General features: G+C 42.7%; 1 protein-coding gene across 4 annotated transcripts in view; it reads right to left on the bottom strand.

The window, feature by feature from the left end:
- The window catches only part of APLP2 (amyloid beta precursor like protein 2), a 58,469-nt gene extending 33,961 nt beyond the window's left edge, over positions 1-24,508 (bottom strand). For 2 of the 4 annotated variants that reach the window (XM_031443372.2, XM_031443374.2), the window contains exon 1: positions 24,290-24,508. In XM_031443372.2, coding sequence (XP_031299232.2) covers positions 24,290-24,394 — 105 coding nt within the window. In that variant the 5' untranslated portion in view covers positions 24,395-24,508. The remainder of the gene's footprint in view (positions 1-24,289) is intronic. The other 2 variants (XM_031443373.2, XM_031443375.2) reach the window with 1 other exon arrangement.
- Positions 24,509-25,751: the final 1,243 nt, after the last annotated feature.

Below are 25,751 nucleotides of genomic sequence, written 5' to 3'. Positions count from 1 at the left end.
GCAAGAGCTGTGAGTCAGCCACGGTGCTGAACCAAGGCCAGCCTCCAGTCCTGGGGACTGCGCCGTGGGCCTGTCAGACGTTGACAGGGAGAGAAGAGCTTAGTAAGGGGGTAGGGGGACTCTCGAGTATTTTTGCAACTTTTAAAAAACTCTAGAATTAGTTAAAAATAAAACGGCATTGATTTTTTAAGTGATGTTCATGACTTGCTTGAGTATCAGCTGTGACTACAGTTTCAATCTGTCAAAAAGAGAAGACACGCACTCTCAGGTAGGGCAGCGAGTAAGTGTAATCAGAGCAGGCCCATTACCTGAAAAACATGCTATTTATTCTGAACACATCCTAATCTAGCCAAACCCCACATGCACATACATTAAATCTGATTTCTCTCCAATGCCAGGACTGTTACAATACCGTCCAGAGACTAATGAATGAGAAATTTCGTCCACTTCTGTTACTGTCCAAAGGGTGACTGCAGTTTGAGTCGTTAGTGTATCTTCATCAGCAGTAGAGTGAAGCTCTCAACTTAAAAAAGCTCCACGCCTCAAACAATTCAACCCAGTACTTAATAAAACTGCAGGATTCTTAAGCCTTTTCCAGTTTTAGCAGCAAACTGAGAAACTTGATCTTAAAAGTGACAGTTTACATTACACCAGCTGAAAATCCTTGGCCGTTTTCTACATTTAAACGTAATTCTAGCAAGAAACTGGTGAATTAGGGTTAGATGGAAAACTCCAAATGCAAATAAAAGGTCATTATTCTTCTGCAGACATACGCCAGATGTTAGCCATAACTTTCCTAGGCGGCAATTTACACAAATAATCCCTGCTTTTATTAGAACTCCAAATATCAAAGTATAAATGAGGTATCATTTCTAAGACTGAAAAAGGTTTAGACCGTCTTCAAGGCTTTTTACAGGAACACGGTAATCTGTCTGTCTGGCTTACACTGATGAGGATCCAAGCACCAAGATTTAGGAGAGGTCTTTCTGTATGTGTCTCTGAGATGAAAGCTGAGTCTTTTATAAAAGTTACTGAAAATACATAAAATGCTTTTTTTTTTTAAAAAAAAAAAGGCAGAACACTGTTTACGGATCTAAAATCCTCAAGTGAACAGATTCTTTACTGGTGCCTGCGCTTCTTTCCAGCTGCCCACAATAAAACAGGAATTCTGTGAAACTGATTTCCTGGGGTATAGAGATCCCGGGGACATGGCTCGGCCAACCATTGTCCTTTGCTCACTCCACTGCCGCCCTCAGGGGAAGCGCGTGACCGGCTGGCTTCGAGCACCAGCTGGGAGAGGCAGACAAACCGTGCCTGCGCCCCAGCCCCACCTGTGAGCTGTGCCTTTTCTGGCAGGTTACCTCATCTCTCTGGGCTTCAGTCTCATCTACAGAATGAGGGCAAAGCAACCACACACCCAGTGTTGTTCTGAGGTTTAAGTGAGTTTAGCTTAAAGTGCCTGAAACAGAGTTTGTCACATAGAAGGAACGGTTCAGCTTCGAGTGTTGGTGGCTGTTACTGTCAGGCTTTGTATCTCTTTGTGAAACAGGGCTGCTAGCACACTATTGCTCCAGGCCTGCTGTGGGATTAAATTAAGATACTGAGCGCAGGCAGCAAGCACGACGCCCACTCAAGCGTCAGCCTCGTTATCGCTGGCCGGCTCCCCGAGATTCAGTTTTCTCCGGCTGCGACTACGCAGAACCCGGGCGTGACTCACGGGCACGCCCGCAGGACGCACGCGAGAAGCCCACGCGGTGGCCGCCGCCCTCCCCAACCCACGCGCGGGGCGCGGCTGCGCGGTCCTCCCGCACGCTGCGCGTTTCCTCTCGTGGGAATTCGGTCACCAAATGTTTACACGACAGTTTCGTACCGCCCTACCATTAAAAAAAAAAAATCACCGGGGGCTGCTGGCTTCCCGGCTCCGGTCCAGCTTCCGGCTGGCAGGGAAGTGAGGTCAAGATGAATCTGCACTTACTGCTGAGACACTGCTGTGCTCTGAAGGGCGCTATGACAGACAGCGAGGTCCCACTGCACAGCACAGGGAACTATATTCAGCATCTGGTAGTAACTGACGGTGAAAAATATGAAAACGCATTGTGTTCCTGTACGACCGAGGCACTGTGCTGTACACCTGAAATCGACACCCCTGCACACTGACTATACGTCAATAAAAATGTGTTAAAAAAATAAGTAAGTAAGGAGAGCACTACGTGAGGGGCTCCTCTCAAATCTGCTTTCTTGAGGGATGCTCCCTCGACTTACTAGCTAAGGAGCCTCATGGAAGTTCTCTCCTGACCCGTCTTCACTTTGAGGCAACATAAACATGGCGTTACCCAAATGATAGGTCTTACAGCAAAGGAAACCCACAATACGAGCTTTGGCTCACGCTAAGAAAAGTCCACTTTCCTAAAACTCCCGACGCATAAGAAACATGGCCTGTAAACCAAGACAGCTTCCTCACTGAACAAAAATCTGCATGATTCCAAAGCAGAGGTAAAGTCACGGTTTGAAGGGGTCAGAAAGTCAGGAGGTTGGACTATTAATATTAATATTAGGTGAATCTCCATGGTATCAACTTCGCCTCCCCCTCTCAACTCACCGGCCAGTGTTACTCCAGCAGTTACCTACCAAGAGGCTGCTAAATCAACAGCCTGGGCAGGGCTGTGGGCAGGTACAGGGCTGTGGGCAGGTACAGGGATGTTTCCTAAACCTTAAAAGGGTGACACAATTTCAGGTAACAAACACCCATAAGTGCAAATGACTAGTCACTAAATACGCTCATTCTAACTCATTCTGATTGATTCACAGGTGACAGAAATAATAGAAGCGATGGGGAGTTTTCAGTGGAATATCCTAGCACAAACCTGGCAGCATTCTCAGAAACTATAAGCATACTTCTGGCTGACTTAATGCTCCATAATACTTTGTTTACTTAAAATGCATAAAGTCAGTCATTAAAAATTAGGTAATTTGGGAGCATATTTCAAGTACTGGAAATGTAATAAGTTACACCTCTTTTAAAAATATTCTATTCTTCAGACAGACATTGCACGAAAATAAATACTCAACTTACTGTTCACGAAAATAAATACTGGGGGAGGGTACAGCTCAAGTGGTAGAGCACATGCTTAGCATGCACGAGGTCCTGGGTTTAAGTCCCAGTACTTCCATTAAAAAACTAATTAAGTAAATAAACTTAATTACCTCCCCCACCAAAAAAATTTTAAAAGAAAAGAAAAGAAATATTCAACTTAGTGATTTCACTAAAGTTAATTTGGGAAACTATTCAACATGTCAGCTTTGGCTGAAATGCTCCGACTTCAAGATGTCACACCCCCCAACATGAACAGCCAATGACAGAGATCTGATTTCACTGCATCTCTTTTCCTTTAACACAGTGTCCAGGAGTAAAAAAAAAAAAAAAAAAGACAAATCCATGCAGCTGAAAACATCCATGTTTTAATATTTAGAACAGTTTTTGCTGGTGTTTTGAAGCAGAGGTTCCCTAACACTCATGGGGGTAAGATTTTAACAGGTTTTCAGACCAGCAAGAAAGGTCTGAGCGCGTGTGTGTGCATGTGACATACAAGGTGCCGACCTGCTGGCTGTCCTCTCTTGAGAAGTGACTGTCCTGAATTCTAAGGTTTTCGCCTTTCTACCTCTTGGTTTAAGAAGTTTTTCACAAGATGACAGCAATAGTAAATGCGTAGCCTGTTTTTTAAAAAAATATTCCTTCCATAATATTAAGAATTGACAACCTTACATCTAAAATTTTTTTAGTTTTTTTGGGGGGTGTTATGAGGTTTACCTATTCATTTTCTACTTTTGGTGGAGGTATTGGGGATTGAACCTAGGACCTTGTGCATGCTAGGCATGCACTTTAATTTTTCTTAGTTTTACTATTGCATGAAAACCAAAGGATTAGCTCTTTATTCCCAAAGTTCTGCTGTGCTGAAAGGCAAGAAAGGGTAGAAACTCTTCTGTGAATAACTCATCTCTTTCTTTATTTGTAAACAGAAAATTAGAGTTTGCCAGGATGGCTTTCACAAGGCAGGGAGAGGACATGCACATTTAAAAATACAAAAATGGCCATTTCCATACGCTAGTCTCCTAAACAGTCCACTGTGTTTTTAGCAGGTGCAAGCAACATTCAGATACCAATCTTGGTGTAACAGAGCACTTTAATTTCTAATATCCATTAAAACAACTGCGAAAATAACACAAATGTGAAAGCGCTCCACCCTCTCCAAGTTCAAAGCAAGTCAGAAAGGCATCTTTCCTATGATTTATGTAGCATTTAAATGTAAAAGTAAATACAGACTGCATTATCAGCCCACACCAGATCTGCCTGCAGACAATTCTTCCTGTCTGGGACCCGTGCCCATGTGCATTATTGTAATAATCAGCAATTAAAAAAAATAAAGTAACACAGCTAGTACGAGCTGCTAGTCAGTATGTTTACTGCTTGCCATCTCAGCCATTAATTAGCCTTCCTGGGTTCCAGCCACCTAACTGCTAAATAAACGCACAAAGGACAACAGGAAGAGCTACACACAAGTAAAGAATGAGCAAAAAGGATGTAAAAGCCGTGTGAATGCCCCCACAGTGCGAAGCACGGGGGTGCTTTGTTCAACTGGTCAGGTGGGCCTCTGGGGAGCTGTGTCCCCTCTGCCCTCCCTGAGCCACTCTGCACAAACAGCATTCTGAATCATCTCAAGGCAGAACCCATCAGTCACTGTCGTGTTTCAAGAAATTTGAACTCTTGACGACCCCTGCCTCCTCCCCAATGCCCTCCATCACCCAGCCTGGCACTGGGCACCACCCTCTGCCACACAAGCCAGGTCTCTCCTGCCTCAAGGCTCTCACCTACAACTCCTGCCCCCACTCTTCCCTGAGCTGGCACGTCTCACCTTGCAAGACTCGGCTCAAATGTGCATCCTTTGGGGGCCCCTCCCGAGGACAGGGTTTTATTTCCCCCTCCAACAATCTGAAACCACCTGCTCGTTCACCTGTGTGCCCATCTCCCTCCAACAGAATGCAGGTTCCTCCAGGCGAGGGGCCTCGCCAGGTTCTCTAACCCTGGTACCTGGAAACAGCACCCAGAACCTAGTACATAATCCCTTACAGCCAAGGAGGTGACTCTGTATCTAAAGACTGTGCTGTTGGTTTTTTCAAGACATTTAGTTAGACTTTTTTTTTTTTGACATTTAGTTAAACTAATAACAATTAGGAGATATCACTCAGCAGCAATTTCTAAATGATTAACACTTCATATAAGTACATCTATAATGAATGACAAGTTAAACGGAAAAAAAAAGAAACTCTTGCAGTACAGCAAGATTCAATTTTCTAATTTTAATTTTTGCCACGTGAATCCGTGTGCCCAGCCCGAAAAGCCACCCAACGCCAGGCTCCCAGCAGAGCAGCCCTCCCCGCCCTTTCTCCCGCCAGGGCCTCCGCATTTCTCAACAGCACACCTCCCTTTCGTACCTTTTCAGCCCAGTATTATCTACCAACTTCCCATTAAGAAAAGGACTGAACCCTTCAACCGCCAGACCTATGTTCATCCACCCTCCTCTGCTTGCTCCACTGGTCAAATCAATATTCCTGTTTACATTATTTCTTTAACTGAAGTATAGCTGACTCAGAATGTTGTGTTAGTTTTTGGTGCACAGCACAGTGATTCAGTTATACATACACATATCCTTTTTTCAGATTCTTTCCCACTATTGTTTATTACAGTATACTGAATATAGTTCCCTGTGCTATAAGGCAGGTCCTCGCTTATCTGCTTTATAGATAGTAGTGTGTATCTGTTAATCCCAAACTCCTAATTTATCCCTCCTCCCCCTTCCCCTTTGGTAACCATAAATTTGTTTTCTGGGTTTTCAAGCATCTATTTTGATTATTTAAACATCATGCCTGTTAAGAAAATGCAATTCTGATGCTTTCCTCAGATTACCTCATTCGATCACTTACAGTTACATGACAGTCACCACGCTAGTCACTGGTGGTGTGGATTGAACTGTGTCTGTCTCCCTCTCCCGGTACATATGGTGAAGTCCTAACCCCTATAACCTCCAAATGTGACCTTACTTAGAAATAAGGTGGTTCCAGACATAATGAATTAAATGAGGTCATTCTGGAGGTGGGTGGGCTCCTAATCTCATATGACTGGCACCCTTATGACAAGAGGGAATGTGGAGAGACAGCACACAGGCCCGGGGAGAATGCCACACGAAGACCAGACGTGGGTGCCCACAGCCGAGGACTAATCAGAAGCAAGAGAGACCTGGGCCAGATCCTGCCTCAGCACCTTCAGAGGGAGCGTGGCCCCACCCACACCTTGATCTTAAGCTTCTAGCCACCAGAACAGGGACAGTAAGTCTCTGCTGTTGAAGCCACTCAGTCTGTGGTACTTGCTACAGCCTGAATGAATACACTGGGTGAACTGATCAGACTAAGTGTACGGACTCGGGGAACTCACCGGAGGAACAGGATGCCGACACAGGGAAGCCAGGACCACAGTGTGCACGACAGGCCACTAACGGCCAGCCCTGCAGCCAGGCACCAGGCACATGAGGGTTAATGTGGTTATTTGCTCTGTCTGGATATGTTTGTAACTCCTACAATAAAAAACTAAAAATATAATCACTGGTACACCAGAAATTGATACAAAATTATAAACTGACTATACTTCAATAATTGAAAAAAAAAAAGTGGGAAGCATAATCTCTGGGTTACAGGTGAGGAGGCAGGACCAGCATGCAGTGATCTGACACGCGCTACAGCGGGGCAGGCACAGGGCTCGGCCTGGAGGAGGAGCAGCTGCAGGGAGTGGAGACCTGGCTCCAGAACCCCTTCTCCAGCGGCATGTGCTGGGGCCGTCTTCCAGCACGAGGATGGCCTCGCCAGGTGTACTTCAGAACGTGGGAAGGTCTGATCCGGCAAGATTAGGTGGAGACAAGGAGGTCAGTTAGGACGCCTCTGCACTCGTCCAGATTACACATGAAACGACGGCATCTCAGATATACTGAGTTAAATAAAATATACTATTAAAACTTACTTCACCTATTTTTTGCTTTAAAAAAAAAAACAGTCAACTATAAACTTTACATTTCCTATGTGGCCTGCACTTCTTTCTACTGGACAGCACTGTGCTAAACGTTCAGCTAACACTGTGCTAGGGAAGGCGTGGCCCGGTGACTTTTTTTATTCACCTGTGGAATTCCATTTAAATGCACTTTCCTCTCTTCCATTATGAAGGCTAGCAGGGCTTCTGGTAGTTAAAAGAACGGGGTACTCAGCTGGCTCCAAGAGAACCCCCCCCAGCCGCCAAGAGTTAAATGGGGAAGAGCCACAAAGGTTCTCTGAAGAGGCCAGGCTCGTTCAAAAGAGACAGCGGTTACAAGTAAAATAGCGAACAGGAGTTAGACCGGAAGAAGGACCTTGAGACATTTCTTCTTAAAGGGGATTTGGAATGGGTTATGTAAGTGGGCTAAGCAGTGCCAAGAGCCAAAGTTCTCGTTTTATCCAACAGAGAGTGGAGGAGGGGGTGGTCAACGCCATGCCTCCGTTCCGCAACTCTTTAGATCCACAAATATTAAGAGAACCCTGATTTCTTTGACAGACAAAACAAAAACAAAATAAAACCTTCTCCCAAGTTTCTAACAACCACTGAACAAAATCCAAAGGTCTTTCAAAGATTTAAAAAAAAAAAAGGCCAGAACAGACAGCGTATGTATGACATGGTGTTCATATCACACAGGAATTGCTGACTCAATTATTTCTGAAAAGTCAATAAACATCTGTAAGGGCCTCGTAAAAGCAGGCTCCAGAGACAGCACAACGAAAGAGTCACAAGCTCTCACCTGCAGGGAGGCTCGGCTGGTAGGGGAGACCATGTAAACAGAATAATCCTAATAAAGAAGGGAAGATTCCCAAACTCTGTCATATGGGAGATGCCCAACTCACAGGCCAACTGGTCCCGACAGGGCAGCTGAAAGTTAAACCACAATAAAAGGTACAATGATGGTACCTCTGTTTTCTATAGGTATAATATTCCTGAGCAAATATAGAGAGGAAAAAGAATGCAAATATTTTCATTAACTTAAGTATCTTGATCATAAAAGTTATTTTGGACTGTTTCCACTGTGGAGCAAAATAGCTGAGGCATCTTATATTTACATCTAGTAAAGTACAGAGAGAAGATGACCTCTCTTTTCCTTGAAAACTTCGCCGGAGCAAGCATAAGTATCTTTTGTCGCTCTAAGAATCTTATTATTTCCTTTAAGTTTACATGCCTGGATGACTCCCACTGCCAATTCACTAAATATGAAGGCCTCAATCATGTCTACCACGGAGGCAGGCATTTTCCCAAAAATGTCTGTTCAGTGCTCTCTTACTCCCAATTTCAGCTACCTTTTCCAGAAAACCCTGTTTCCGTACCAGTGCGGAAAGCCTCCCCCAAACACTTTCTTTAAAAAAATCCATTTTATCATTTTTTTCTCCTGGAGCAATTAAACCACCCTTCCCTTGTGCTAACAACTCCATTCTGTGATGATTTACAGAAACTGCCCAACCAAGCTTAATCAATTACTTTGTGTAACAGCATGCCATTTTAATTTAAATTCAGACACCCCATAAAAGCAAATCAATAAAAGGCAGATTGAGAGCATAGCAACCATCAGCAAATTCCAAACTATTATATTTTGAATGAAAAAAATGACAACCACTCTGCAAAATTATTTTATGCATTCCCAAACAGTTAAAAAACCCCAAATAGTCTCCATTCTTGAATATGTCATTACAACCCACAACCATATATATGTAAACATATACACACACATATATGTATGTGTGCATGTGTACACACACCCAAATTCAACAATTCTTAAAAATTCACCCCGTGAGAACTGATATGGATTGAGGACACCAACAACCAAACCAGTTTACAAACAACCAGCTCTCCTAAAAGTAAAGAGCTTACACGTCCTTAGTCGTAGTTAGATCAGCCTCTCAGCATCACCAACCCAAGCACCACAGGGAGAAAATGATTTCTGCCGACATGCAGCATCCTTACCAAAAAAAAAAAAGGTCTCCTGAGTATTTAAGCACCTAGGTAATTTTCACCAGACATGAGAGCACGTGCAGCACGCACCGTCTACAGAAATCCCTCCATGTTTTCCTTCCAGCCTTACGGAGTCATCAGGACTACTGCACCTTGAAGCCTTCAAATCTGGTGAGCTGAGCAGCTCTTTAGGCCCAATACTACCTGGTAACTTAGACCCAAGCCAAGGCTGGGCAGTCCACATGGGCGTTATCAGAATGACCCTCCTTCACCCGCCGTGGGAACAGTTCAGGAGCTCAATGGAAGAATTTCTGCCATTTCTAATGCCTGATGCCAGGAAGAAACAAGTGTCCATATTAGGTTAAAATGAATTCTTTACCCTAGGAAAAAAGCTGGTTTCAAACATTTCCAAATGTATGCGAGACTAACAGTGACATACATAACATCACAAAAGCCACATCTTGCTCTTAGTAATATTTAATGTGATAATATTTCAGCCTGGCCAACAATGAACTCTACCTATGCTGGTATAAAATGATGTCGCTGATGTCTGATATTTGTACAGGACACTCTCTCTCTGATCAATTCTTCATCTCTTTGCTTTCTTCCAAACATTTTCTCCCAAAAAACTCCAAAATGTTCCAAATACAGATGTGGCACTGATGTGACATCCAAAAGATACTTATCTTCACAAATTACCAAGTGAAAAAGATGTCGAAAGTGGTACAGTTACAACGTTATCTTCTTAACGTTTACTGCAGCAAACACTGATGCCTTAAATCCACTGAGTCTATGGTCTGTTTTATTTTCTATAGCTTTTTGGAGACAGACATAGATGCTGTTTGCCTAACATCAGATCGCCGTGGGATATTTTAGTGAGGACCCACTCATCTGGCAGGGATTGGCACTAGATCTACAACCCACCATTCTGTGACAAGTTCCCTTCTTACTCACTACACACACACACACACACACACAAAACCACACGTAATGGCTCCGCTTGGCTGGGAGCTTACCAGCTTTGAGTCTGTGCTTTGCATCTAATCTTTTAAAATCAATGCTTAAAACATTTTAATCTGATTTTAATCTGTCCTGACTATTTCCGTTGTTTAAAAACAACACAAACAAACATTCAGTCTTAATGACTTGTATCAATTTGCAAGATTAATCTTTCAAAATAACAGCCCAGCAGGACATTTTATTAATGTAGATTCTGAGGAAGCTAATCAAGCCTCAAATAATCATTTTTCTTAGAGTTGCTATGAGAAAGAGAGAGAGAGAGAGAAGTTGCTATAAGGAAAAACATTAGCATTAAGAGAGAAATCCTCTTCAAAGAGGGTGGGAGCTGGGCAGAGTCCAACCAGCCAATCAGCGAAGATTCTGCTGTGAAATGTGGCTTTCAGGTCACCTGACATCTGCTGTGAGTAATAGACAGTTACTGCAATAGGCAATTTCAAGCCAACTTTCTCCTCTTTTCAACAAAGGTTGAAAACTCTGTGCCTACAGATGACAGAGGGGTCCCAGGAGCAGCTGGGGGTGTGAGACAAAAATGACGGCTCACACTCGACCTCCCGCAGGGAGACTAGAGTCTAACAACTAGAGGAGGCCTGCTGAGGCCAGATGTCCAATTTCTTCAAACACACATGTTATTTGGAAATGGTGATGCTTCAGCTGAATTTAAAATACAAAGAAGGCCAACAAAGTGAGAGCCAGATAAAACAGGAGTTAGGGTAGGTCCCATTCTGTCTTTAGGCTGCAGGTGTTCCGTCTCCACTTGAGGTGAGGTGCTAGAGGCGTCACAGTCAGGAGGGATTAAAAAAGTACAGTTCATCAAACACTTAACATCCAGAAGTCACAGGATAAAACTAAGCATATTGTCAATTATAATAAATTTGATTATAATAACTTAAAGACCTATGGCATACGAGGACTGGAATACTTAATGTTGTTAAGGGGACAGTACTACTCAAAGCAATCTGCTAATTCAATGCTATCCCCATAAAAATGCCAAAAGTGTCTTTTGCAGGGGAAAAAAAATCCTAAAATGTATACAGAATTGCACAATCCTGAGAAAGAAAGTTGGAAGACTCACCCTTCCTGATTGCAAAACTTACTACAAAGCTAGTATTCAAAACAGTACAGTATGGGCATAAAACAAAAGACGGACAGAGAGAGCTCAGAAATAAACTACTGCATATACAATCAAACGATCTCCCACAAGGGTGCCAAGGCCGTTCAATCAGGAAAGGAAGCTCTTCTCAACAAACACTGCTGGAAAAACTGGATACTTACCTGCAGAAGAATAAAGCTGGACTCTTATCTTCAACCACATACAAAAATTAACTCAAAATGGGTAAAACATCTAAACATAAGGGCCAAAAAGATAAAACTCTTAGACGAAAACCTAAGGAAGAATCTTCACAACATTTGATTTGGCAATGATTTCTTAGATATGATACCAAAAACACAGTCAACAAAGGAAAAAGTAGCTAAATTGCACTTTCCCAAAATTTTTAAAAAACCTTTTTTTGAAGTACAGTATGCATATGTATGCATATACACACATACTCATTTTCATATGTTTTCACTAAGTAAAAATCTTTATGTTTTAATCACACATCTGATAAGGGATTGATACCCAGAATTCATAAAGAACTCCTATAACTCAGCAACAACTCCTGTAACTCATCAAGAACCACTACAAAAACCCAGCTCAAAATGCATCAAAGGTTTGAACAGACATTTCTCCAAAGAAGACATGCAAATGGCCGACATGAAAAGGCTCTCAACATCACTAATCATTAGGGAAATGTAAATCAAAACCACAATGAGATGCTGGTTCACACCCACATTAAGATGGCTATTATCAAAAAAACAAAAACAAACAAACCAAGGAAACAAGTGTCGGCAAAGACGTGGAGAAACTGGAAGCCACGGCATTGATGGTGGGAACATAAAATGTTGCAGCCACTGTGGAAAACGGGCAAGTCTCAAAAAGTTAAACATTAAAAAAAAGTTCAACATAGAATTATCATATGATCCAGCAATTCCACTTTCCGGGTCACACCCAAAAGAACTGAAAACACTAACTGTGTGGCTGACAATGTAAAGTATCTGGAAGTAAACCTCATAGTTTCAAAAGATAAGCCAGATTAAAATAACCTATTCTGAAAGACCGGAGAAGTGTTGGCTGCCACTTTTCCAACCACTTAAAAAGCCTTCTTTCGTTTATCACCTTAGGAAGGATGCGTTGCCTTCAGCGGTGATGTTAGTGCTCTGCAGTGCCCTGCAGACAGCAGCTTAATAAACATGAGCTAATAACAACGTGACTATGAAGAACCTGAGATGAGCCAGTTACCACGGAAAGTCTTCAACTTAAGAACAATTTATACCCAAAGGTTCTTTTAAATGTCAATTTGAGATACAAAAAAGAGGTATCTATTGCGTATTGTTTGCATTAGGAAAAAATCAGAAATGTAAATACCCAATTATAAAGGGACGAATTAAACAAAACGTAGAGTAAGAAACTCTTGTTTTATGTCTAATACATTCCTGGAAAGACCAGCAAGCTCAACGTGCACATTATTTGGGGGGATTCTGCCACGAATAAGCAAGTAATTTATACAAATCTCAACTCCTTCCAGTATTTTAAGGAAAAAAACCCTCGAAAACTTAATTTCAGCATTTTATAAACATTCCTTACTTTCCCTACATAATTGAGCCCACTGGGTGTTCACCTCAGTTCAAAGACTCTAGACCTAGAATAGAAAGCACCAAATAGGCACCAACTCCATCAAACCAGGTGCTTCTTGTCAATAAAATAAGTGCTTTTTGTTTCCCATTTTTTTCACTCATTCTTACAAAATAAAGGCAAAATGCAATATAAAATGTTCAAATTGTAGTTCCAATACTGCTGCAAAAGTACTCCGAAATTCACAGTATGGAAGGCAACTAAGAGCGGTGGATAGTGTACATTTAACAATGCAGGGAGTTTAAAAAGCCCCAAATTATGAAGTGTAATTCAATTAAAAGTGATGCTGTAAAACATTTAATGGCTTGAGAAGTTATTCAACATGTCAAAAGGCAGGAAAACAGGTTATAAACATATAAGGGGGAATTCATTCTTTCAAAAAAGAAAGATATCCAGAATACACACTGGAAAAATTAAAGTTATTTACCTCGATGGCAAGTTACAGTTCATTTCTTTCTTTCTGTTTGCTTGTTTTAGCTTTACCTCTATTTTCTAAGTTTTTCACAATGACCATAAATGTCTTCTTTAACAGAGGACACACACTAAAAGACACCGTAATAATCATTTGTAAAGAATCAATTTAGAATCTGACAGTTGTTTTTAATGAAAGATTGTAAGAAGTAGGAAACATGTTCCTGAGATGACACACATTCAGGTCATAATGTACAATTCCTGTCAACCTAAATTCCATGACCTGACCGTGGTTTGGTAGTAGAGAAAGATCGAGAAACAACCTCAGATGAGTTTTCTCTTTACTTTCTGATTACTAAGAATTTTTACTTTAAATTTTTGCCTAAATGTAGACTTTCTCCATGAGCCTTTGGTGGGCCCATGCCGACCCGAGATACCCTTTCTCCGTGCCTCTGACCCAGGCCATCTGTTCCACCACTCGGCACAACCTGGAGAGCCAGTTCATCACTTACTGACATCTGACCTTGGTCAAGTTACTTTATCTGTACGTGTCCCAGTTCCGACATCCGAAAAACATCAACAACCTTAGCTCCTGCCTCAGAAGATAATTCAACGGTTTCAGTAAGTATGTGCAAAATACTATAAATAGTAATTGCACCATAAATATGATTTTCATCATCATTATTACTCCAACCACCACCAGAATCTGCCACTCCACTCCTGCTTGACTGCTCTTCTTCCCTAACTACTTGAAGTCACATAGGTTGTCTCTATAAACTCCCAGTAGATATCCAATTTCAAGGGAATTAACTTCCAGTTATGGCCAACTAGGTAATTCAGACCAAATCTTCTGATGAAGATAGCTAGAAAGCAGCATGAAGTATGTTTAAAAGCACTTAGTTAAAGGCAGTAGGGATCCAAAAAGACGGTGAAGATTTCCCAGGTCAGTTTTCAGGGGAGGATGAGAGCCCAAGGAGGTGAACACTGCACTGGGGTTTTCACTCTGGGGGTGCTCGAAGACCCTGAAGGGAGTGGCTGAGGTCTGCTTTTTGACAGCCTGGAAGGACTGAAGAGAAAGGAGCTGGAGTCCAGGGCGGGAAGGAGACGGGAAAGGAAATACACCTGTGGTTTGGAGTGGGTACCCCAAAGCAGCCTGAAACCTAGAAAGGTAATCCAAACGTTCTGGCAGGACTTCACAGAAACTGAGACTCTGGACTGCCAGCTCTTCAAACTCCAGGTAGGAGCAAATCAGACGTTCTTCGGAATGTAACACTAGCCTAGGACTCAAATTAATCTACAAGCATTTGCGTAAATACAATGTCTGGCACATAAACAAAAATAATTTGACAAACTAGGAGACAACGTAACGTGAATAATCAACAGAAACAGACAATAGGAAAAGACCCACAGGGACCCCAGTTAAAGGAATTACCAGACATGGACTAAGTACACGTACCATGTTCAAAAATGCAAAAAACAAAAAAATTGAGAATTTCAGCTGTTATCTCAAAACAACTTAAAAAATCAATTTTGAATTGTAAAACTGAAAACTACAATAACTGAAAATAAGAACTGAATGGACGGGACTTCACAGTAGATTAACTATAGCTGAAGAACCCATTAGTAAGCAGAAAGATGGATCAGAAGAGAATCTATCAAATGAGGCATGGAAAAACATAAAGGACAGAATAGCAACATCTAAGTTGTTAGTTTTTGGAGTCCCAGAGAAAAGGAGAGAAGTAGGCAGAAGCAATATTTAAATATTTTAATACTTAAGACAATGGTTGAGAATTTTCCAAAACTGATGAAAGACATAAAACCACAGACTCCAGGAGCTCTACGAGCAGAAGACAGCCTTCCATATCCTGAGACTGAAAATACTTGGGGGAACAATTCCAGAAACTTCCAAAAAGCAAAACTTGAATTTGTCATGGGTCAACAACTATTTACATAGCATTTACACTGCATTAGGTATTGTAAGTATCTAGAGATGACTGAAAGTACACAGGAGGCTATTCATAGGTTATGTGCAAATACTAGCTCATTTTATATAAAAGACTTGAATACCACAGATTTTGGTATGGGGGAGGTGTCCTGGAACCAACCCCCAAAGGATATCAAGGGACTGTACGTTTTTTAAAAATCCACACCTAAGTGCATAGTAAAATAGCTGAAAATCAGATTAAAGAAAAGTATCTTGTAAGTAGTCAGAGGTAAGGGACACATTATCTTCAAAGGAGTAACAATCTGACAGTTAATTCTGGTAAGCTATCGGTAATATTTAACATCAGGATATTGATAACATTAAGTACCAGGAATAGAATAAAGAATAAGATCTTTAAAATGATGAAAGAAATATTTTCAATGAACTTGCAAGAATGTCACTGAAACAGATACTTGATGAAAGAATATGTCACCAGCCAAGCTTAAGAAAATTCTAAAATATATTTTGGAAGATAAAAAACAATCAGAAAAAGAATGTCAGATACAAGATGCATGAAGACTAACAAAGAGAGTATGTATGTAAATCTAAATCAGAGGCTCTCAATCTCATGATAAATTTGAATCACCAGAGGAGCTTCTAAGAAATACTAATGCTTGACACTCTCTCCTCCAAAGACCTTGATGTAATCTGTCTGAATGGGAGTGAGGGCAATCTGTGTTCTGTGAAAGTTAGATGATACCAGTGTGCCTCCAGAGCTGATAATTACTGACCTAAATTCATTTTTCAAATTTTTATTTTTTTATTGAGTTATAGTCAGTTTACAATGTTGTGTCAATTTCTGGTGTACAGCACAATTTTTCAGTCATACAGGAATATACATATATTCATTTTCATATTCTTTTTCACCATGAGCTACTATAAGATCTTGAATATACTTCCCTGTGCTATACAGTATAAACTTGTTTATCTATACCTGTCAGTGTCTATAAATCTCAAACTCCCAGTCTGTCTCTTCCCACCCACCCACCCCCAGCAACCATGAGTCTGTATTCTATGTCTGTGGGTCTGTTTCTGTTTTATATTTAAGTTCATTTGTCTGTTTTTTTTTTTGGATCCAAATTCATTTGGTTGTATAAAACATGGCTTATGTGAGATCTTCTGGAGTTTAAATTTAATTAACATACATACCAACAATGGCAAAAATGTTAAGGGGGGTTAAACAGAGTTAGTGTTTTAATGCCCTTCTATTGTACAAGAAGAGGGTAAAAGTACCAACTAATGTAAGACATTGGTAAGTGAAAGAGATTGAAATGTCTCAAGTAACCACTAAAGGGATAGCAAAAGATTATATAAATACGTTCCAAAGTAATGAGAGAGAAGTAAATAACAACCACTTCCAAAGGAGTTAAAGGGGATAAACATAGCAACCTAAGTGTCGATTAATAGGTGAATAAAGAAAATATATACACACACACAAATATACATACAGTAGAATATTATTCATCCATAAAAAAGGATATCCTAACATTTCCAACAATGACTCACCCACATTGAGTACTAATTAGCAACAAAGGTGGCATGGGAGAACAGGAGGGAACGGATGACCTTGACAATAATGGGTGCAAGCTGGACAGCCACAGGGAAAAGATAAAAATAAAAAGACCACTACTCCATACCTACACAACAACCAGTTCCAGGTAAACTGTAGCTCCCGATGTGACAGGCAAAACAAAAGGCTCCTAGCAGACAACGTAGGAGATGAACTATGTCCTCATGGTGGGGAAATCTTCTCATATGGGACACAGAAAGCACCTACCATAAATTTTTTTTAAAAACTGATAAAGTAGACATTAAAACTAAGAACTTCTAAAGCTGCACAGAGGACACTATTATTTCAAGAACCTGAAACTTGGGAACATTCCAAAGGTCCGTCAACAAAACAATCTGTGGTTTCTTTTGCTCTGGAATACTATACAGCAAAGGAACAAGGGACCCACAGCCACGCGCAACAGCACAAATGACCTTCAGCAATGTGTAGTGCAAGAGACCAGATGCTTAAGAACACATACTGAAGGACTCTCTTCACACAAAGCTAGAAAACAGGGAAAACTAAACTACAGTGTTTCGGTACGAGTGCTTTGGTGGTAAAACTGTAAAGAACAGCAAGACTTAACTACCATAAAAATCAGGGCGACGGTTCTGGGGGGCGGGGGATGGGGACTTTCCACTTCTTGACTTTGGCACTGGTTACCCAAGTACCTGTTTTAGAAAAATACACCGAGCTGTAAATTTTTTTCCTTTGTGTATTTAAATTTTAAAGGCTTAAAAACACTTTAGATGTGGGTCGGGGGGGCTGCAATGGGATCTTGTATGCTTGGCACCTTCGTGGGTGGGTACGGTGCTAAATCTTTACTTTCAGTTCAAATATCTCAGCATTCTTACTTTCTGAAATCATCCTAATGTGCTCAAACTCTGAACTGGTAAGTAAATATTTATTACAACTCTAAGAGCTCGGGCAAGCTTCTTTGGAATCCAAAGAGATGAAAGGGTTCTCTCTCAGCATGAAAACATGAATGGAAATGCTGAATTCCCAACTCAAGACAAGAGTTACTTCCCAGAAAGGAAGGTTAATAGGGTGGGGGTAAGTTCACAGGAGGCCTTTCTATTATGTTTTATTTCTCTATCTATAATGTTTAAGTTCTTTAAAAAAAAAAAAAGGCTAAAGCAAATATGCGAAGTGTTAAAATTTAACAAAGCTGGGTGGTGGAGATAAGAAAGGTTTTTATATATTTACTGTACTATGCTGGTAATGTTCACAATTAAGAGGAATCAAATAAAAGGTCCTACACACTTTATACTCTTACTGGATCATCTCTCCAGATAAAAACTGTGCTTCTGCCTGGGCAAGTCATCTATGTAGCCTTCCAGAGCCAACACACAAAAATCTGAAAACGCTTATGCTCCTCACCACCAACACCAAATCCCATGTTTTCTTCTTCTCTAGGCTAAATGTATCTCCCTTATAAATTTTTCCATATATTTCCCCATTCCAGCCATTCCGTCCTGGATGGCGTTATCTCCTCAAATGAAGTGCCGAGATCCTAGTAAACTGTGTGAGAAGTTCCTCTGATGTCTCAATTTCACCAGCAAACTTTCAACTCAACAGATAATTTAGGGAAGAATAAATTAGTTCTTTCTTCCCAGCCAGCCCGCTGTATAACCTCCCAAGTGGAAAATGCCCTTGTGGCCAATGTTAGGTTGTTATCTACCCAACATCCATAGCCCTCCTTTCCAACAGAACCCAACGTGTGGTCCAAGTCTGTCACTGCATTACAATCCCCCTGCCCACGTCTGGTTTGGCTGGAAGCATCTGATATAAATCTGTCCGTAAGACTTGAGGGGTCTCATGCTGATGGGCTTTGAGAAAGCCCCAAGCTCCTCTGGATGTTGCATCAGAGAAAGGTTGTGCCGAGCTGCTTGCTGAGCCCACACTGCAGGTGCCCCACTGCAAACGCTTTTTTCTAGACCAAAATCTGACTCCAGTCTTACTGGTTACTGTTTCAGCCTCCTCCTAACAGTCTGTCTGTCAACTAGGCCAGTGGCTGTGAATCTGGTGCCAGTAACCTTTCTCTTCCAAATAACCCCATACACTGGTTTTGATAAGACTCCCCGCAGGTGGTCACAGTTTCTTTTCTTAAAAGTTTTTTTTCAGAATCCAAAGATGAACAAGCTTACTACTTTAAAAAAAAAAAAAAAAAAGAGAGAGAGAAACAGGGAACTCGCATTAAAAAAAAAAAAGCATTAGACATCTTTATAAAAATCCATGGAAAATGCGAAAAGGCAAAGTGCCCTGTAATTACATCCTTCAAAGGTAACACAGTTCACTATATACTGATTCATGATACATTGCAGCATCTATGAAATTACTTTCATTTAAAGAAAATAGTCATATCAGGATTTTTGGTAGTGGAGAAGACATGTAAATAGGAGTAAAAAGAAATATGCAACCTAAAGAGAAGTATTACCAAACATCCTGATGCAGAAAAAAGATCTGTAGACTCAGATTAGGACAGTCTTACCCCAGCCCTGCTGCATGACCTCAAACCCTTGGCCTCTCCTGACTCCCTTTTTAGGTGCAGAAGGAATACTACTTCACCAGATTTTCATCAGGGACTTATATAATGCACCCAAATGAGTTATGCTGGCTTCTTTGCTTGCTGGAGTTTGTTTTTCTCTACTTGCACGAAGAATCACCTGGGGAGCTCGTGACAATGAGAATCCCAGAGGTACCCAGGGAGAATCTCTGGGGGTGGGGCCGAGAAATTACATGCAAGTGCCCTGTGCAGAGGAAAAGGCACTCTGCATGTTTGCTTCATTACTCCACGGTTTAGCGTCTAACACAGAACCTCGTAACAGTGTTCAACAAACACTAGCGGGACGAGTAACAAGTGAAAAGTCTTATTTTAAAGATAGATCATAGCTACCTTTAACAAGATCTCATTAAAAAAAGGCTGTGCGATGCTTATGGAAGAAAATTTCTCTGAGCAAAAAGTAGTTATTAGCTGTAGTCGATATAAAGGACTGGAACTCATTTCTATTTGAATGTACCTACATGGTTCACTTTCCATCTCAGGCCATAAATCAAGGTACACTAGACTAAATTTAATTAAGAGTCAAGGTAATCTAGTTTATCTCACTAAAAAACAACTCAGGAAAATTGGATTGTGGGCGATTTTGAATTCTCAAATGGCCTCCCTCCACAGACTGCAATTACTGTACAAAAATTTATCCCTACTTTTTATCACACAGATAACTATTTTATTTCAGTAGTTCATTTTAGGACAATTTGAAATAATAATTGTTAGGTACCAGCTTCAATATGCAATATATTACTAACTACCATATATAAAACATAATCAACAAAGTTATACTGCAGAACACAGGGAGCTATATTCAATATCTAGTACTAATCTATAATGAAAAAGATTGTATGTACCTGTACCTATACCTATGACGGAAACATTATGCTATACACCAGAAATTGACACATTGTAAATAGACTATACTTCAATTTAAAAAAAAAAAAAAGAGAAAACCATGCAATACATGTCACTTTTATAAACTTATGCACCTGGTGCTCTAGAGGGACATGCGCCACCAGAACATTTAGAGTGAGATTTTGCTGGATAACATGATTTCAGACTATTTTCCATTTCTTATTGTTTATATGCACTTTTTTTAACTTTTCAATGAATATGCACTATCTATACAATTTTTCTTCTATTATTTTAAAAAGAACACAAAAGCCCAAGAAGTCAGTAAGGGTGAGTAACGTAATTAAAGAATCTTGAAAGGCTTTTAAGTTTTGATTTTGCAGGGTCAAAACAGTATCAGGTAAGTTACAAATATGATTTTTATATTTGGAAAAAATAACGTATTACTTTCACATATTATTGCCAATAACTCTAAAGCTTTTTAAATTTAAAAAAATGTCTTCAAATGCTATAAAGAACATTACTGGTTCAACTGACAAAATGGAATACAGACAGTAGATTTGATCAAAGTATTGTATCAACGTTAAATTTCCTCAGGTTGATAACTATACTAAGGTCACATAGGACAATGTCCTTGGTTCTTTGGAAATACACACTTAAGCTTTCAGGAACAGAGGAGCATGATGCATGCAACTTCCTCTCAGAACTCAGCAAAAAATGCATAATAACAAAATGAATGATAAAGCACATGCTGAATAGGGGAAATGTTAACAACTGATGAATCTGGGTAAATAAAGGGTATAAAAAGTGGTACAATTTTTGCAGTTTTCCGTATGCATGAAATTACTTTTAAATAAAAATTTTAATGGAAAAAATTACATTAAAAAATTCAGAATTGTTCTTAAGACTATGCTGGACCAACTTCAAGCAAGACTTTATTGGGGGGAAAAATAGCAACATACTAAAAAATTGTGCCAATAAAAACAAGCAGCACCAGCCTTAGGCAAAAAATTAGATTAGCACCGTCCAGCAGAAATGTGAGTCATATATATTGTATTTTCTAGCAGACACATTAATTAGAAAAAGCAAGTGAAACTAATTTTAATATTTTACTCAATGTGCAAAATATTATCGTCAATGTAATCAATATAAAAATTATAAATGAGTTATTTTACAAGTTTTTTCTCATTAAGTCTTCAAAATATGGCATGCATTTTACGCTTAGAGTATATCTCAATTCAGATGTTAAACTTTCACAGGAAATATCTGATATGCCATTTAGATGTCATACAACGTAGTTCAGGAAGTAGATTCACATACCAAGTTGTTTCAAACATAGTCCAAAGTCTTCCAAACACTGAATGGAGTATTTGTTTTTAAATGTAAATTAATTAAAATTAAACAAAATGGAAAATTCATGTCTCCATCACAATAGCCACACTGCAAACTCAGTAGCCTGACAGGTAGCTACGCTGTGGGGCGGCCCAGCTTCAGAGGAATTGAGTGCTACAAAAGGAGGGCCTGATGGCTAAGATTCAGCTCACCATATTCATCAAACTAGTTTTAACATAGATATGATAAATAAAGACGGAAGTTCCTACCAGAAGCATTGATATCCATCCAGGCCATAATCGGACATCCCTTCTACCATCACTCAAATGCCGACTCACGGCTTCTTGATCCTCCACCTCTGCTGTCACACTTTGAGTTTCCTGAAAATTGGCTACCGAAGGGCGCACTTACTTTGAAATGTGGCAGAATGAACTCGAGTTCTAGCTCTCAGAAGCCTCAGTGTCCACTGTACAGAGTGCAGAATTTCAGCACAAATACTGTCTGAGAATTCCCAGTGGGAGCATGCCCACAACAGAACTTGTCTCGGATTTAACAGAGGAAGTGACCCTGAGCACAGAGATTTTTTTTTCCTTTTAAACAGGTGTAAGAGATTAATTCAGTCAACACCAAGCAACATTCAAGATTCGCCAATCAATAATTCTGTGCCAAAGCAATTTGATCAGGGATTTGGCCAGAATCCCTTTGGCTAATCTCAATAAGGTCTGTCCCAAAGACAATCCTGATTTAGGCCATTCTCATCTAAATTAAGGCTTAGGCAGGCTTCTGCCTGAAAGCGAAAAAACAAAATAAAATTATATACATATGAATGAAATTCTGCCTGCTTGACATAAGGAAAAACTATTTGAAAGATAATTTAGTAACTGTAGGCAAAAATATAGTTCCAAATAGCAGAAGTTACATAAAATGGCATTCAAAAACCATTTTAGGGAAATACCAAATTTCCTACTTTCTGTCTAGCCAGACTTTTCAATTGAACTAGGATGTGGGTAATAAATTTAATCCACAACAACCTGATTCTGACATTGTTAATTTCTTTCTCTGCAGGAATACGAGTGTTACTATTCTGTTCAAACCTGAAAAGATGATGTTCTTTAAAATTGATGAGCCCTTTTTTGTGAATTCACTAGTGCTTGAAATTACTCATACCCCCGGGAAGCGAGGTAAAATAGTGTGAACAATGGTTTTTGACACCCTGACCTAAGAGTTAAAACTACATTCCATACAAAATCCTTTTTTTCCTTCCCCTCCCAGCCCACTGATTTAGCTTGCCTTCCTGCAGGAATCACAAATGTAAAGCTAACCAACCATCGTGTGGAAACTAAAATAACCCTAGTCTAAAAGAACGCGTATATAAACATTAACTATTTCTACTTAAAACTTCCTTTTTTTCTCCCTAAAGGATCAAAGCTTTAAGCAGAATGAATAGAAACGTTTCAAGCCGTTCCATCAGAGGCTTGCTTGTTCTTGATTAGATTTATTCTAATCGTGGAAATGTTTAAACATTCTTCAGAAGAACATATTCTAACCTGGTGTTTTTATTAGAAACTTCTCGGTCAATGCCTATGTAATCAAATGCAATATCACTTCCTTCTGAAATTAGCCAAATGCGCAGAAATCCGTTGTAATTTTTAAAACAGAGAAGAGGGGAAATAAACTGCACCAGAAATGCACATTCCAGTCCGACAGTTCAAGCACTATTTCGAGAGGGCAAGTAAAAAGTCCCTTGTCTCCCTCAGGAACAGAAAGGTTTCCATGAAGCGGCAGTGGACAGGCCACGCGGCAGGACCCACGGACCCCAGCCACCCGGCCTGCCCACTGCCCGGACCCCAGCGAGTCCCCAGAAGCGCGGGCAACGCAACCACCTCGAGGTACAACGATGTTCACGTGGTTATCAGGTGCAGAAAAACTACTTAAATTTGGACACTAAAAAAGTACGGTTAAACAAAAGAGTTTTTACAACGTATTCACGGGCACCGTCCCCACTCGCGGAAACCCACTACAAAAGGGAGCGACGGCAGAGAGGGCTCTCCCCTTGTTTATCAGACTCGGGCAAGCTGCTATATTTAACAATTCCTCCCGAAGGCCCGGTGCCAGAGCGGTGGATCTGGGAGGGAGGCCCGTAGGAAGCAGGAGGCACACCCGCCGCGGGGTGCGGGAGCCAGCTCCGTGCAGCCCGAGAGGAGCTCGCCCCGGCACCGCGGCACTTCCCCACGGCCCGGCCCACCACGCCAACAAAGGCCGCGTCCACCGCTTCCCGGTGGGAAGCCCCGGCACCGCGCAGAGAGCGCGCCGCCCGCTCCAGCCCGGGGCTGGGGATTGCGGGGCGCCCCGGAGCGAGCCCAGCCGCACCGGGTCCGGGGCTGCGGGCCGCCGCGGGGCCGCGGGGCACACGGCAAGAAGCTCGCGCGGTCCCGGGGGAGGCGGGTGGGCGTTCAGGAGCGGCGCGGGGTCCCCAGAGGATGTGGCGGCGCCGCGGGCGGGATGGGGGCTGGGGGTGGCTCAGACGGCCCGCCGCCCCCCGCAACCCCGATGCCTTTCATTTGGCCTCTGCGGCGGCGGACGCAGCCCGACTTCCAGCGCTAAGCACTGCGCCAAGCAGGGGCGGGCGGGGGAGGGCGCGCCAGACCCGCCGCAGCGCCGGACCACCCCCACCAACCCGCGCGCCGCGCCCCCAGCCCGGCCCGGCCCCCGCGGCCCGCCAGCCGCAGGCCGCGCTCCGCCGGCGGGCGCAGGAGACTGGGCTCGGGCGCTTGCCCGGTCCCCACCTCAATGTAGCCAGCCAGCGCCGCGGCAGGCGCCGTGAGCCCGAGCAGCAGCAGAACCAGGAGTTTGCCCGTGGCCGCGGCGGCCGCGGTCCCGGTGGCCGCCATCCCTCGCCGGGTCGCTCTAGCGCTCGGCTCTCAAGCTCACACACACACACACACACACACACACACAGAGATTAGGACGCTCTCCCCACCGCGACCCAGAAGCATCTGAACCCCGTTCGCCGCCGCCCCGGGGGTTTTACACCAACCGGAACTGACTTCACAAAACCACGCCCTCCATCTCCGGCCCCCAATACCCGCCCGCAGAGCGGCCCTAAGACACCGCCCCTTATTCAGCTCACGCCCAATCAAAGGACGGAAGAGCCCGTCCCTCCCACCGCCCTAGCCGCGAGCCCCCTCCCGGCCCCGCCCCCGTCCGCTGACGCCCCGCCCCCCGGGCCCTGCGGCCCGGAGGCGCGGGGACGTGCGTGGGGTATGCGTGGGGTGTGCGTGTACCTTGCGTGGGGTGCGTGGGGGGCCGCGGCTCGGCACCGGCGGGGGCGTGCCCCGGGCTCCATCGCCCTGCGCGGGTATCTGCCCGCACTGCGCTGGTCTGTTCGCCTGCAGCCGCCTGATATGGGCACGCCCCGCTCCCCACCCCTGCGGGGTATTTTCCAGATTCCTTTGGGTACCGCCCTCTTTTCGGTTCTGAAAACGGTTTTATTAAAAACAGGATAAAAAAACAGGATGAATTCTTCGGAGTGCAGGCCGGTTTATAGAAGGCCCTCTGGGCAGAGGAAGGGCTGCCGTGAAGCAGCTTCCCTCCGCTCCGACCCCCGCGCAGGGCGCGCCCCTTTCCAGCGCTGCCCTTTCCTCGCCGCTCCTGGCCGTGTTTCCACCCTGTTGACCCCTATTCCTTAGGCCTCATCCTTACTCTTCCTTCCCAGCGGCCACTCGAGCCAGGTATCGCTGCCTCCTGCCGGAGACCAGTGGTGCAAGGTCCACGTTGACCTCAAAGCCCAGGTCCCCTTCCTCATGTGTTTCAGGAAAAGATCATTTTTCTTTCTTCATCAGTTTACGATCACTAGCAAGAGACCTGCTTCTCTCTGCCTTCTTGCTCCATTACATTTCCACTTCAGCTGGGAAAGGTCCCGCTGCCCGGTTCACAGCTGGCACGGCCCCGCCAGGGCTGCAGCGCCACTGGCTTTGTTTCCTTTCAGTAGCCGCGTGATTTATGAACCACCCTCCGCAGAGTGCTTGCTAGTTTCCAAGTAAATAGAGAACAGGGTCTCTACCCCGGGAACAGACAGTAAGAGGGAAGAGATAGTGCCCACAGAGCACACACAGTGCGGCCACCAGAAGAACGCTGGGTTTCCCAGCCCCACTGCGTTACATGCCCGTTCCTGCGGGGGAACAGGCTCCACCCCATTCCCCAAAGCCAGCCCGCACCTTTCCCCCATGCCTGCACTGTCCTCGCTCC

The sequence above is a fragment of the Camelus dromedarius genome, chromosome 34 (assembly GCF_036321535.1).
Source record: "Camelus dromedarius isolate mCamDro1 chromosome 34, mCamDro1.pat, whole genome shotgun sequence".
Classification (NCBI taxonomy): Eukaryota; Metazoa; Chordata; class Mammalia; order Artiodactyla; family Camelidae; genus Camelus; species Camelus dromedarius.
The sequence above is the reverse complement of the archived record's forward strand: the minus strand, read 5'-3'. Positions and strand labels throughout refer to the sequence as shown.